General features: G+C 28.6%; 1 protein-coding gene across 1 annotated transcript in view; it reads right to left on the bottom strand.

The window, feature by feature from the left end:
* Positions 1-1,701: 1,701 nt before the first annotated feature.
* The window catches only part of LOC119837622 (protein tramtrack, beta isoform), a 280,840-nt gene continuing 269,191 nt past the window's right edge, over positions 1,702-13,350 (bottom strand). The window contains exons 5-9 of the mRNA XM_038363304.1: positions 5,005-5,165; positions 4,575-4,779; positions 3,904-4,167; positions 3,199-3,357; positions 1,702-2,878 (exon numbers count right to left, since the gene is read on the bottom strand). Coding sequence (XP_038219232.1) covers positions 2,679-2,878; positions 3,199-3,357; positions 3,904-4,167; positions 4,575-4,779; positions 5,005-5,165 — 989 coding nt within the window. The 3' untranslated portion in view covers positions 1,702-2,678. The remainder of the gene's footprint in view (positions 2,879-3,198; positions 3,358-3,903; positions 4,168-4,574; positions 4,780-5,004; positions 5,166-13,350) is intronic.

Below are 13,350 nucleotides of genomic sequence, written 5' to 3'. Positions count from 1 at the left end.
AAATTTAAGTTTATAAAGAAATAAATATAGAATTTTTGGAAATTATTTTTAAAATCATATTGAATTAAAATTATCGCTTGGTTGTTAGATTTCGTAATTGTTTTGTTCAATTTATAATGATATTTTTCGTATATTAGTAATCATATGAAACATGCGTTTATTTCTAAGTATCAACACAGTAGTAAACAACATTATCTATTGATGCAAATCTAGTGACTAGTCCTAAACTAAGCGGGCATTATGACATAAACTTATATACTTACTTACTGAAAAATATTTTGTAGATGGTTTTGAAAAATTCAGTAAAATCGTAAATTTTCTATACTTTATTGTAATTTTGCAATTACAGTTTTTGACAATGATTACCAAAAATAATTTCCAGATTTTTTTTTTTTTGCAAGACATGGCCATGTTCTAAAATAGATATTTGTTATTATAAGACATTTAAATACTTATTATCTATATATCTACTATTATATAGATGGACATATAGATTAAATATAATTACTAGTATATTAATAATACCTATATATTCACATATTATTCATACCGCGAAAAAAACTTAACAAAAAGGTATTATTTGATGATAAATACATATGATATTTGTACAATTGCTGCATGCGACAATATCGTACTGTACTGTATTTTGATCATAGATTAAATATTTATACATTACTAAATAGCTATATAGACCTTCTTAGCTTAACCTTTTCTTTAATATCTCATCCAGCTCTCGTCCCCATTTTTGCCATTGTTTTCTCATTTCCTCCACTTTCATGGATGCAAATTTTCTCTTCATAGATTTAATTTTGTGATCTTTTGTCTTATAGTACTTATTGCCTATGTGACGTGCATATCGTTTGGGGCGCCCATGTGTCAGTAATTGGAATCGTCGCATTCCTTCTGCTATGTGTTTTTGTTTTAAAGCTAAAACGTATTATCTATATTATAAGAGTGTGTGGATATTAGGTGTGTATAAAATGCAAATCTTTAGTTTTGGATAGTCAGGTTGATAATAATTTTAATAACGAAAGTGTATTGTTTATGTTGGAACAATAGGTTGGTTGAAAAGATCTTGTTTCTATACAGATAGGTATTATAATTTGAGATATCTATTAAAATATTTGTAATTAGTAATTTAGTTTTAAAATGCAATGAAAGAGGAATTTAATTAAAAAGAAATTCTTTTAATTTTTCTAGAAATTTGTAATAAAAGAAAACAAACACGAAAATGATAATATTTATTTATAAAATATATCTAAAACCTTTAAATTTTACACAAATCATGTGCGCCTTACCTGCGAAATATTAAGTAACATAATATTCTACTATCTAGAATGAGCTATAAATTAAATTATGTCTAATAACTTTGAACTGAAGCTTTATAGAAAGTTGGTTTTGCGAATGAAAGAAGATGTTTCAAAAATAATTGAACTTTTTACAATTTTGTAACATAAAAAAGCTTGTACCAACTAGCGATATAACGCAGCGTACTAGAACATAAAAAAAAAAAAAAACAAATAAACAACATGGCGGTCGAATACGCGGCAAATCTATGGAAATGTCATATGGGAAAGCGCGAAAGTCTTCTTTATTCACACTGACAAATTGATTTATCTTCTTGCCACGATGAAATTCAATTTATCTCAGCCAAAGACGTTAAAATAAAATAAACATGCAAACATAACGCACTAGCTTTCTAGTTTTTGTTAAATTTTATTTCGGTATTTCCACAGACTCTTTGAAACATCTCCTTTTATGGTAACATCCATTTGTGTAATAAAATTTACATTATAAATGCACAAATAACTCCTTTTTTAATAACTGCGTGTTGAAATAACAATTTGTTTAAATATGTGATATTTCGATGTAATCTTTTGTACAATAATACTCTGAACTAATATCACCATATTCCTTTGATTGATATATTTTTAACCTACCTTTATAACATATAATTTATTTACTGCTATTTTAACCAACTTAAAAGAATAAATGAACAATCACGGAACATGTTTCGACACATACATTTTAATGGATCGAAATCAACTAGCATTTATTAATATTTATTAACAATTCTTGTATTATAAATACGACTTGATTTTTTACAGAATGTAGAATAAATTATGATAAACATTTGGCCCCATCGCCTATACATTTCAATGGTCAGTACTTAATTCCCTTTGTATTTACCTTTTTTTCTTAATTACAATTGAAACCTAGAAACACAAATGTACCGTAGTGTAGTATCTACTCACCTCGATTTATTCAAATCTAAGTGAAAATAAATCCCATTTCCATTATTTATCGAATCAACTTTTAATAAACGACTCATAAGATAACTTTAACTCATAAATATGAATTAAATTTTATTTTATCATATTCATAGCCAAACAAGTTCAAAACGAAAGCAAAAAATATTAAAATTCATAAGAGCTTAATTTCGTTTTAAATTTCGAGTTAAATTCTCATAAGATATTATCATTTCTCTCTAACAAAATAAAAAGCAAACCTAATTTATCAACACGAATTTGATTTTAATTGCTCATTCACTAAAAACACACAAAAATGTATGAAAAACAATTTACTCCATTATCTAACTTTGGATAAAACTGGTATAATAAAATTAAGATTGTATATTATTCCATTACTCAACTGGCAACCCATAAACTAAAATCAAACTAATCGTTATTCAATTCAAACGTAGCGCTTGTTATAATCTGTGAACCGGAAATCACGCTATGTTCGTCTTTTAAATGTTCTAGTATAGTTTGTATGCTTTTTTCCAAGTCATCGAATTTTATAAATTCGTATTGACATATTTTACATGTATACGTGTCGTCGCCTACGTCGAAAACTTTCCACACCCAATGGCTGCCATCTGAAAAACAATCTGACAGTTATAATTTGTAGTGCTATAACAGAAAAGAATGTCAATTGTAGAAGCAAGGTAGAAAATCCTAAAGTTATAGTGTAGAAGCGAGATAGAATATTAGTCATTTCACACACAAACTCGTGATATTAGACCGTCGATAGTCATGTTTGGAATATACTCTGACTTTGTTACAAAAAGTCAAAGTAAGTCAAAAGATAACAGTAAATCCATACCATTAAAAACTACTGAAATCTCGCAGTAAAGTAAAAAAAGCACGAACAACCCCATACTACATTATGAATCCAATTATTACTGCAGAATCTCACCTCCACGTTTATTATGCACGATTTTCAAGTGCCGGTTCATATTGCCCGTGGCGTTACCACCGTGACTGATCACTCTCTTGCACAACTTGCATCGAGCTCTGGTCCTCGACACCAGGCTAAAGTATGACCACACCCAACTGCGACGGGGCTTCTTGGTACCTATGGATAATAGTAATCCTTATACCCTTTTTAAATATTTTATATGCATTTATGTCTTAAATTCTATAGACAATGAAATGGTTTTAATAATGTTCTTTCTTTGCATTCGCTAAAATAGTACCTACTACTCAATGACGGTGGCATTTCGATAGATAGACAGGTAATAACGCCAACAATAATGTATTTTTAAATGTCAACGCCTGTTTATAAGCTCCACTGCTTTATGTGCGGGAGTAAAACTCCCATACATAAAGCAGATATCATTTCGATCGCCCCCCACAAGTTTCGTGTTACTATTTTGTATCGTACAAGGAGTAGCTTCCAAAACATCTCTTAAAATAAGAAATATTTCTGGATAATTAAATTGTAATAAAAATTGAGGGTAAGAATTTAAACAAGAACTGTACCGACATCAGAACAGTTTGATGAATTTATCCAACTTAAAAAGTATGGATAGTAAATACATGAAGTAGACTACATAAAATTGAGTGCGATTACCTTTGCTAATCAATAAAAAACTATTAGTATCAAAAATATTCCACTCACGTGCGCTTCCAACGACTTTTTCTATGCTTTCTTCTTTAGCAGCGTCCCATTTCAAACTAACATCAGTGACGTCATCGTCGTCACCTCCCTTTCTAGTGATTTCTGACGCGAAAACGGCCGAATGCCGCGTTCTTATATGCCTGTTCATATTGTTCGAGTTACTGCCCTTTATGGAAAGCACTACGCTGCATAGGGAACATCGGTATATCGTTTTGGTCAATTGGTCGAAATATTTCCACACCCAGCTGCGTTTCCTGCTGTGTTCTAGAAAAATCGTTACGTTCTTTATTTGTTCATTACATAACTAGCAATAAAGGGTGTACATAAATTTTGATATTTTTTTTATATTACTTAAATATTTTTATTCTTATTTAAATACCTTTTTGTTTCACAATTAACAATACACAAAGTAAAACAAAACAAAATGGTACAAAATATGGTCCTATCGCTTAAACAGGTATTAGTTAAAGTTGAAATAAAAGTTTTTGGACAATGAGTAGATAAACATAATATTAATAAAGTTGTTCAAATATTACTAGTAAGAGTAATCACTACTAATTTGTGTTCCTAAAATTATCACAAATTTGTGATAATCTATGATTTTGATAAAATTAGTTTGTGTATCAGAGAATAAAAAGAAAGTCTTATCTATCTAATTGAAAGATACATACCCAAATTTGCTCCATGCTTCTCTTCCTTCTTATTCGGAAGTAGCAAGAAGTCTGATTGGTCCAACTCCTCCTTGGTATCATCCTTCAGAACTGAGGGTGTTTCACAAATCTCACCCAAGATAACTGAGTCACTCTTGAGATCGACATCTTTCATACTAAACTGGAGGAATTCTATTTGGTAACCAACGCCTGCATCGGAACTATCCTAAAATATGGTTTACCTTGTTATTGCTTATATTATTATATATTAAGATGGCAAAATAAGTAACACCTCATCAAGTTTTTAAGAATTATTTTGTATAAAATATAACGATTCGAATTTAGAAATAGAAATTGGACATCATGAAAAGTAATTAATTTTTTTATAAGTAACCCAAATGTATGTGTTCTAAAAATATTGTATAAATGATATAGATAGGTATAAGGATACCTTATGAAGCTCATACACTTCCTTGTGAGAACCTTGAAGGTGTATGACCAGTTCCATGCATTTCTCGGTGACATCTATCTCAGCATCACATATGTTACACTTGTATTTTGTATCACTCAACAACATAAAGTATATTGGGACCCACTCTGGCAGCTTTTCTTCTGTGAAACAAAAATTTATTTAAAACTAATGGTCATTACATTGTAGGATTGGTAATTAAATAATATTTATACAAACTTTTAATCCAAACATCTATTGTTTCATTCGGTTTTTTATAGGTACAATAAAACAAATTTACTATTATGAACTTTTATTAGGTACAGACGGAAAAAACTACAAAATAAAATACTGCACATTTTTTCAAAGTTTAATACTATTTACAAAATATTTTGCTTATCCACTTATTTGAGATCGTATCAGTCTAAGATTAATGACTTTCCATTTAATACTTTATTTATGGAATAAACCAAAATACAGTATGAATCTTTACATATGGGTAAATAAAAATGTTAAAAGATAATAATGTAATATTAGTCATTCAAATATCTATATTTGAATTAAAATATTGGCTTTTTTGTATTGCACTTTCATTGGTATTAATTAATTAGCACATTTCAAAACTCCTTTATGAAAATTCCATTATGGAAAATTACAATATATGATATATGAGACTTACACCTAATATTATGCTAACTTAATTTAAACTGATTCAATCAATAAAAAACAAATTAAAGTTATTATAATAATATTGTCTCATATCAGTAATAAAATTCGTTGCATTAATGAGGGTGACTACATGAGCTATAACCCTACATTGTAATACAATAACATATTCATCCACAGCATTAAAAAACACAAAAAAATCAATGATATGCTTCAGGATATACTAAAATTATAGTTTATAGGTATGATATGATAGAAAAAATTCACAAATATTCCACTCAATATATCTTTTAATGTTTAAAAAGCATGGTTATATAGCAATAATTCAGATTATTGCCAAATTATTCTTCAAGCAACACAGTATTTTATAGTGATTTATTTTTAGAACATTCAATAACTTTTAATTGAATCAAGTTTACTTATTTCTGGGCATAATATGTTCGCATGTAATGTGTATGGTGTGTGTGTGCAACCCTGAGGAACAACAGAGCCAGCATAAATTTGTGCATGCATTATTTTAGGTCTAGTAGTCCCCCTGTGCAATTAGACAAGAATTCCTAACTTGTTATACCGCTTAGACTTTGTAAGATCCTAGCTCTACTGTCCCTTATTATACTATTTGATTCATCTCTAGTCCGTAAACATAGGCTTTTTATGATTATGAAAATCTCTCACAACTTCTACACCATAAGTTTGCATATTTATCACTGATATGCAGCCAGTTTTCTGTCTGTAGGAACAGCACCATTGCTCAGCTCCACATTGAAGCTTACATTTGAACACATACGTGTATCCTTGGAACATTATTTGGTGCCCCTTCTTCGTTGGCACACACTGCACTAAGTCATCACCTGAAATTCAGATAACCATATAACATCCTCTCTATATCCATTCTTACTCATTTAAAAACAACGTTGTTCATCAAAACGCAGCCTGTTTTCAATGACATGGTATAACATAAACGTTAAAATAAAACCGCTCAAATATATTATGATTAAAAATATGTTAAATTGTGAAATAACAGAAGTAATCACTAAACACGAAACAAAAACACGTTTGACGTTTAGAGATTTGACGTCATTTGTCAATATTCACAAATGACAAGAGCTCAGAGCGCAAATATTCTAATGTGTAATATTTGGAAACTTATTTATTAAAACAAATAATTGAAATGAAAATAATTCTACTGAACGTCGAAATTTAAAGTACTTATCGATGTATAAATCCTATACTCTAATTTAATTGTAACAGAAAATTTATGCATCGATCTAATTAACAAACCGCATATTTACACAGTAGAAGTATGCCTTTTTAGAAAGTCTATAACTGATCTCGATAGTACCTAGAGGCAGGTAAAGGTTGATATTTAAAATTAATGTAGAAATAACAAACCTAAGGACGAACTGTGCGAATAATGGAACGTGAAAAGACCAAACGACATTAAATTTTTCATGATCTTTCTCAAGTTGAATGACTATTTATTTCTTAAGGTGTCTTCTATATTAACTAATCATGGTATCTGTAGCAATTTGAAACGACTGTACTCCTTCGATAATTTAATTCGTATGATATATTGTCATGTATTATAAAAGTTGTATAATATGTCGATTAAATATGATGCTGGCTTTAATATCAATAAAAAAACAGCACTTTTTGCATAAAATTACATACAATTGTATATGTACTGATCTATTAAAAATGTCATATCAGAGTCCATAATGTACAAGATATAAAACGTAATATTTGGTTTCCTACTACTGGTCACTAGATGGCGGGCATTGGCGGTATTCTAGTCAGCACATGTAGCTAAATTTCGTAGTTTTATCATCATATTTAGTTATTTTATGAAACGATACGTAACATAGGTACTGTGTACTATATTACTTATATGCATATGAAGCATTTATTATTATTTTGATGAATAATCATCATATGATTTTTAATTAAATAAAGTAAAATATAATATAAATATTTGTAATGTCGGTAGTGGCGATGCAATTTTCTCCTGAAAAATATTATTACCAGTCCAGATTAAAAGTTGAATGTATCCTAAATGATTGCGATTTCTGTAACTTTTCTATACTACATTCTATATGATATACCAAAATATCGCTTATATGTCATACAATAATTCTTTATAACATTTGTTTTTTTTTTAATTTGAGTGAATTCTTGTATGAAGAATATGAATATGCGAATTTTCACAATTAATTGGATAGTGCTTATACGAACTCCGTGTTAAAATGGACTTTATACCATACAAATGCTTATCATTCCTTATGACGTATACGTGTAACACATGTGAGATAATAATAGTTAGTTGTACGTCGGTATTTACGTTAGTTGAAAATTATCTTTATTAACCATTACGTTGTACTTTAAGATAATAAAATACCTATTTTTTATACCAATTAAATTTTAATTCAGGAGTAAACAAATTTTCATATATTTTCTTGACTTCAACTTGAATTACTCTGAATGTTTTTCTCTCCATAATCCCATAACCCGTAACTTGTGAAACGATTGGAAATGAAGTGTATGAAATAAAATCTATATTTTATACCTATGTATCATTTTAATTTTGTAATCATACATTTATAAATTAATAAGATATTCTTAGGATTAAAAATCTTTACAACACAGTATATTCTTTCTAAATTTAGATGCGAACAGGGTTAAAGGTCGTTGTAGCAATTCGCATGAGAACGTAATCAGTAAGCACCATTCGACAAGCCCCAAGGTCGTCTGCGGCTGGCCCACTTCCACTATCGTAACAAACAATATTGTACTGGAGCGCAAACTTTGTTAGAGAATTCGGACAAACTTTTGATAACTATTGAGTACTTGATACTACACGTATTACTTTACAAGTACCATCGTCAGAATACATACTCATTATCCATCTGCACCGAAAACATTTTACTTGCGCGATTCTGAAATATCGCTACACCTAAGAATCTAACTTTCTCCTATACATATTCGTATAAATTTATTGATGTATCTCTTAATCCTTAAAATTTTTGCCAAATCTGAATTTAGAACGACAACCGACTACCTTTTATAGATACGCATTAACTTATCTATCAAAACATATGAACTAGTTTTGTTTAGGCTTTGTTATCAGATTTTTAGATATGTAATGACATGAACTTATATAAAGTAACCGATACCTATAAGTCAAGATTCGCAAGCGTTACTACATATTACACTTATCTCTTTTTAAATATAGGTTTATGTCCCTATGTATGCTTAAGTTTCTAAAACTACGCAACGTATTTTAACGGGGCTTTTTTAATAGGTAGTGTTTCAAGACAATGATTTATATGTATAATAACATCTATTAAACTAATCCAAATATAACACGTACGAAGCCGCGGGCAAAAGCTAGTATTACATATTATTATGGTGATAAGCGACTAAGGAATTAGACTATCTTGATTAAATAATAATTATCTCGATACAGTACGTAAAAAATGAGACTTCGATTTAAATGTTTATACAAAAATCTGCGAGCTTTAAAGCTGACGTCAGATTTGTTTCTTTTTAAATACCTACACAACCTCATTATAATACAGAGGGTCCAATGTGACGTCAGTATATAATTAATCAGTGACTGTATGTAATTAATGATAACGTTGATTCAACTGTAGACTTTAGTAGATATTTGTCCTTATCTTGATAGCACGAATTATTTATTTTTAGAACAAAGTCCATAGACAAAAAGTCACTGTCATCGTTTTGGTGACTAACACTAATTGAAACTTATTAAAAAGTTTAATATTTGTTAAAATAAGTTTTTAATTTATCGGTCTGATATTATTTAGTATTTATTTGACATAAAAACCCTACTCACCTGTACATCCAAAAGGAACTTCTTAGTATCACTTGGTCTCTGTTAAGAGACCTTTGTGACTAGATGAAATTCTGTTTATATTGGTTTTCTGTTAAGGGAATACTTACATTCCTGGAAAATATCAAAATTTGTTTTTTTTTTTTTTTTGTTACAGCAGTCGGGAAATATAAACACATATTTCAGTTACATTATATTTTATTATTATTAGTTAAATTTTCTGGAACTTTTTTTTTATCTTTGGGACAAGAATTAAGGCATTAGGTACAATATTGCTTGATAATCAAGCATCATGTAATTTAACAAATATTCTCGTGTATTCTTTGTTAAAATATTTATACACTAAAATATGAGGAACTTGATAAATTATATTGCTATAAGTTATTTTACAAATGCATTAAGGACTTAACTTATGTTATTTTTAACTAAGATAACATTTGCATTTATAGATATATCATAAACTGGCAGTTTCACTATTCCATGTGAGGAATACTAAATTATTAAACATTAAATTTGGTATAACAAATATAGAGTTATTTGGTTAGTATAACTTGATACCTAATTAATTAGAAATACCATATAATAAGATAAATATTCAATATACTGAATACAATCATATCAGATTTCAACACATCTTATATTTTACATCAAAACTATTTTCACAAAAAATTCAAAGTGACTTTATATATGAATAGAATATTAAAATTTATTCACAGGTTGCCCTATGTCACCGTTTCAGATTACTTTACATACATTAATAGTAACAATTTTAATGAATACTTCATAAACAATATCACCACAACACAATCATCTAGCATCTTCAACTTCCTAGCAGAACTAAAATACTTTAATATTGATAAAATCTCATACATTTTTCATTTTACAACGGCATATCACTTTGTCATATTGTTTTCTGTAGTAGGAAGTTTATATGATTTCCCATCAGGGGTCATCCAGCTAGTTGGAGGGTCATGGTTATGTCTTCCAATGCATTCAGTCACCTTTCCTGAGTTATTTATCCGCAGCTTTGCCGGACAACATCGACTGAAGAAGTACCAGCAGTACCACAACTGACTCCCATACGCTTTCTTGTACATGAATCTAAATGTATGATTCTGATAAATAAACAGTTTCGAATTACCCCTTGTATTAATAAATATACCTGAAATAACATAAGTTCTTATTATAAATTCATAAGACAGTTAATTCTTCTTACTAATAGGTGTCGTAAGGAAATTAAAACGAACACGATTTCTCAAATAACTTTATTGAAGATTTCTGTTATGGTTTATACACTTTTTTTTAATTTGGTATAACTATCAAACTTCTAAGCAAAACATATATTATAATTTAAATATTGAACGTTTACAGCACGGAATAAATTATTGTTATTTATTTTTTATAAAAAATACAAGTTCTCGAATATGAAGTCACATTTTAGCTCAAATTAGCACTATTTACATCTTTTAACTTGAGAGTTCAGTCTCTTGCTCAATTAAATAATTTAAGGAAACTTCCACACCACAATTCAATTAACAAAATTATTATAATTTATACATCATACAAATTAAAAAACAAAAAAGCCTACAAGCACAAACTTATTATGAAATCAGAAAATAATAACTCTAAATGCAAATGGTCATACTAGCTAAAAAGTCTACACAAAGTTTGACATTGACGTCGTTTCGATTTACGCATTTGTTTTAATATAGCCATTCCATCTCCATACTGTATCTAAACTATTACAAAATTTATCTTTGTAATGTATAATTTAATTAATTTCCAATTAAAATAATCTTATTGCACATTTAAATAAAATATAATTTTTATTGCTTTAAATAAAATATTAAAAGCTCGTACAAAATAAATTTTACAGTACAGAGTCTAGGTACTCTACACTGTCAAGTTAACATTAAAAAAATCTTAATTTGACAGTTGACGCTACATTGTGGAATTCGAAGATGACGCGTTACGCGTAGCTGTGGCGTTGCGTAGTGTTTCTAAATTCAACTATCGAAGCGTGGAATTTTTTAATTTATTTTTGTTGTGATCAGTGATTTGTGATGGTGCCATTGTGAATAATATGTTATAATAAGAGTCAACAGAACACGTCAATAAATATATACATAACTTGTGTTTGCGATACGATGTTTAGTAAACATTTATTTTGGTGTAGTTATTTGTTTATATTTATATGATAACTTTACTTGTGCATTAAATTAAAATAGATATAATCATCTTTTGAAATCTATCATTGAAAGTCATTAAGTCATGTTTAATATAAAATATTGTTATTGTACTTAATTTATTAACTAGCAAATGAAAAAGAAACTTATGTTAAAAACCTAACAACATTCTTACTGCCACTGTATACTACATAACTCAAGTGAAATTACCAAATACTGTTAAATGATTGTGTTTATTAATAAATGTTTTGAATAATTTGCATTTTATTCTATACCATTAATTAAGAAATGTTTACTCATGGCATGCTTCAAATGTTTTGTTACTTACTGTTATTAAAAGTAACCAAAGTTAACATTAGAGTAATATATACCAAAAGGCTTCTCTTTACATTTTGAAACTAATTACAATAATTTATTTCAGAGGCTCGCTTTGTATTAACCAGAAAAGGGAGTACCCTCCTGGTTCATGAAGGATATGCGTTCCGATTAAAAAACAAATTGGCATATGGAAAGAAGCAATGGTACTGCACATCACGAACGAAAACAGGTTGTCTTGTAGACGTTATATCAGTGGAAGCCCAAATCACCACAATGGTAAATAGGGTGAGAAACAAACACAACCACCCCCCTCCCGGTTTCTATAGGAGAAATGATGGATCTTTCAAAGTAGTTTAAGTTCTGTTCTACCTCAATGTTTGTCAACTGATTGTTAAATACTACAACGCACAATTTTTTACCTCATAATGAGCAATTTTGTTATAATTTAATTGTTAATTTACTTTTTAAAATGACCTTTTATACAGGGTCTTAATAGTTAATTATAGTGTAAGATAACCTGCATCAATTTAGAATCCATAAGTCTGATTTTTTATCTGTACCTGATTAAGATGCTCAATTTAAATGACTGATGTAAGACTGGTTTTTGATACTAACTACCTCTTTGTATTGTAATTAATAATTGTAGAATGAACTATTTTATTTAACATGTATTATAAATTTTTAAGACTGAATATATTACAATGAAGTTGATGATGCTCATATTTTGATGTGTTTTTATTTATGTATTCTTATTGAGAATTTTATTAATTAAACTGTCAGTATAATAATAAATTAAAACACTTAGCAAATTTGTTATCTTCTATGTATATTCCTAAATATTTGTGGCTACATTTTTTATTTTTCCTAATTTCTACCTCACTATTATTATTAAATAATAGTATGTTCATAATTTAATTAACTTTTATAATATTTAATTTTATTTAACTTTGATGTTGTATAGTATGTATGTGATGGGTATACCAATAAAATATGCATACTCTTCCAATGTTTTTTATAATTAACCAATGTCACCCGAATAGAAATAAATTGCTTGTCAATAATAAATCTTAACCATTTTCAAACACTATTGTACCTCCGTCAATGGAGCAAATAAGACCCGACACGAATTTTAATAAAATTTATTTTCAACAACATTATATATACATGTATCTGTTTATTAATCAACCACACTCGTCTAAGCGAAAAAGAAACGCAATGTAATATTCCTAAAAATTATTCGTTGCTCTTTTGAACAAGTTTGGGAAATGTCAACTGAACACGTAATTTTCTAGTATTATTCATATTCATCATCCTCATCATCATATAATA

Source organism: Zerene cesonia, chromosome 3, assembly GCF_012273895.1.
Source record: "Zerene cesonia ecotype Mississippi chromosome 3, Zerene_cesonia_1.1, whole genome shotgun sequence".
NCBI lineage: Eukaryota > Metazoa > Arthropoda > Insecta > Lepidoptera > Pieridae > Zerene > Zerene cesonia.
The sequence above is the reverse complement of the archived record's forward strand: the minus strand, read 5'-3'. Positions and strand labels throughout refer to the sequence as shown.